The sequence below is a fragment of the Microtus ochrogaster genome, linkage group LG9 (genome assembly GCF_000317375.1).
Source record: "Microtus ochrogaster isolate Prairie Vole_2 linkage group LG9, MicOch1.0, whole genome shotgun sequence".
NCBI classification, from domain to species: Eukaryota; Metazoa; Chordata; class Mammalia; order Rodentia; family Cricetidae; genus Microtus; species Microtus ochrogaster.
The window spans coordinates 26,139,113-26,141,692 of record NC_022034.1 but is presented as its reverse complement, the minus strand read 5'-3'; the positions used below and the strand labels follow the sequence as shown (position 1 = coordinate 26,141,692).

At 44.0% G+C, this 2,580-nt stretch overlaps 1 protein-coding gene across 4 annotated transcripts in view; it reads left to right on the top strand.

The window, feature by feature from the left end:
• Positions 1–1,966: 1,966 nt before the first annotated feature.
• The window catches only part of Amd1 (adenosylmethionine decarboxylase 1), a 16,674-nt gene continuing 16,060 nt past the window's right edge, over positions 1,967–2,580 (top strand). Inside the window, exon 1 of one of the 4 annotated variants that reach the window (XM_005363550.3) lies at positions 1,967–2,500. In XM_005363550.3, coding sequence (XP_005363607.1) covers positions 2,292–2,500 — 209 coding nt within the window. In that variant the 5' untranslated portion in view covers positions 1,967–2,291. Of the gene's footprint in view, positions 2,565–2,580 lie in introns of all 4 variants that reach the window. The other 3 variants (XM_026787378.1, XM_013352386.2, XM_005363549.3) reach the window with 3 other exon arrangements.

The window sequence follows — 2,580 nt, the reverse complement described above, 5'->3', positions numbered from 1 at the left end:
CTCTTCCGGAGGTCCTGAGTTCAATTCCCAGCAACCACATGGTGGCTCACAACCATCTGTAATGAGATCTGGTGCCCTCTTCTGGCCTGCAGGCATGGAGGCTGAACACTTTGTACATAATAAATAAACCTTTAAAAAAAAAGAATGCTGAGAAATAACTTCTGGACATAATCAGTTTTGTGAAATATAAGCAAAAACTAACTGCCTTAGTTAAAAGTACAAGTGACTTGAGCAATATAATATAATAATGGCCCTTAAGAAAAATGATACATTTTACAAACAATGCAACTCATTGACACTAGCTAAGTTATCCTGTGTTAAATTAACAATGTTTTACCTTGCCAAGATTCTTGGCACTTTCGTTAACTTAAATTAAGTTGGGAAAAACATAATAGTAATTGAAAAAGCAACTAATTATAAGTAATTATAAGTCAAATTATATTTATACCACAATTAGTGTTTGAGGTGGTTTAGTAGGCAAAGTCTTTACTTCAATAAGCAACCATCAAATAATTGAACAGCTTGTAAAACACAGAAATATTCCTTTAATCTTTATTCCAAGTATAACCACATCCCTCCTTGAATAACTATTATAATAAATAAGGAACATTATATTTCGTCCTAATTCCCACTTTGAGTTAGATGTTTTAAAAACCATGGCAAAAGTCTATGCACCTACCTCATCTCATGGAGACGTGTGACTCCATGCCCTTGTAAGAGAAGAGCTAGCCTTCAGGGTAGCAGAAAGCAAATTTCAACAGTGTGTTTAATGACAATGGGGAAAGGTCACTTTGTTATTGACAATGATAGTTTTTAATTTTACAAGATTGGGGACTTCCCCCCTACCCCAGTATTCCCAAGTAACTAATAACTTTGTCACCATCTCTTACTACTTATGATAAATAACTAATTCAACACTTGACCCCTAATTTATGCTTTAGTTTATCATAAGTGAAAAGTCTCGGTACCTGTTTATACTATTATTATATATCTTTGAAAATCCTTCTTAGGTATTTGAGACAGCACTGTAAATTTGCGGGGTGGTGGTGGTTGAAATACTTTCAATTAGTTCATCCCTTTAAGAACAGACAAAGACAAAAATTGCCAAACAATCTCGTGTTATGCTTAATAAATCTAGTTCCTGGAAAGTTTTGCAAACTAAATCTCCACCCGTTGACCTATGGGATCACGGGGTAATAAAGGTGGCTGCTACACCCCGCCAATTCCCAAGCTAGGCGAGGCACACGGTGGGAGGTAGATAGCGCCGGAGCCTCCAAAGCTGGGAGCCCCATTGCTCCTCTTTTGAAATAGGAAGACAACGCTTCTGGCTATTGTGTAAACCCGTCGAGAGCGGCTTTCATTCCCACATCAGATAAAGCACGAGCAGAATTAAAACGCATTCCAGTCCGACCCCGGGCAACGCGTACGTCACTGACAACGTTGAGTTTTATAGCCTTGGCAGCGTTCGTCTTGAGGAAGCACATGAAAGAATGGTTTTTTTAAAAAAAATATATCAAACAAACAAAACCCCAAAACCCTGGGCTGAAGTGGGGAATTCATAGGATCAAAGCCACCACGCCGACCGAGCAGTGGTCACCGCCCCCGCCGAGCCTCGCAGACGCCCCTCAAGGCTCCCTCGTTTTTCTCTGCTAACCAGCTGTCTGCAGCGGGGGACAACCTTGTCTAGCTCCCGCTCTCCCCAACAGCTCCACAAGCAACCCCAGCTTCCCAAGTCCCCAGCCGGACAACAGTGCGGTCTCCCGCTCAAGAAACAGCGGCCGCTCCATCTGCAACCAAGCTGGTAGTTGCCTGCACTCCCCGTAGGCCCGCCGCCAACCAGCCGGCGCTCGGCGACGCTTGACTGACACGCTGCTGCCCCTATGAGGCCCCGAGGGCGGGGCTATTACGTCACTTCCTGGCCTGTCGGGGAGGAGGCCTTATATAAGGTCTGCGCTCACGCAGCGCCCTCGCTTACACAGTATGGCCGGCGACATTAGCTAGCGCTCGCTCAACTCTCTCTAACGGGAAAGCAGCGGACTACAAGAGACTGAACTGTATCTGCCTCTATTTCCAACAGACTCACGTTCAACTTTCGCTCACAAAAATAGCCGGGAAAATTTTATTAGTCCTTTTTTTAAAAAAAGTTAATATAAAATTATAGCAAAAAAAAAAGGAACCTGAACTTTAGTAACACAGCTGGAACAATCCGCAGCGGCGGCGGGAGCGGCGGGAGAAGAGATTTAATTTAGTTGATTTTCTGTGGTTGTTGGTTGTTCGCTAGTCTCACGGTGATGGAAGCTGCACATTTTTTCGAAGGGACCGAGAAACTGCTGGAGGTCTGGTTCTCCAGACAGCAGTCCGACGCCAGCCAGGGATCTGGGGATCTTCGCACCATCCCAAGATCTGAGTGGGATGTCCTTTTGAAGGATGTGCAATGCTCAATCATAAGTGTGACAAAGACTGACAAGCAGGAAGCTTATGTACTCAGTGAGAGTAGCATGTTTGTCTCCAAGAGACGTTTCATTTTGAAGACATGTGGTACCACCCTCTTACTGAAAGCACTGGTTCCCCTGTTGAAGC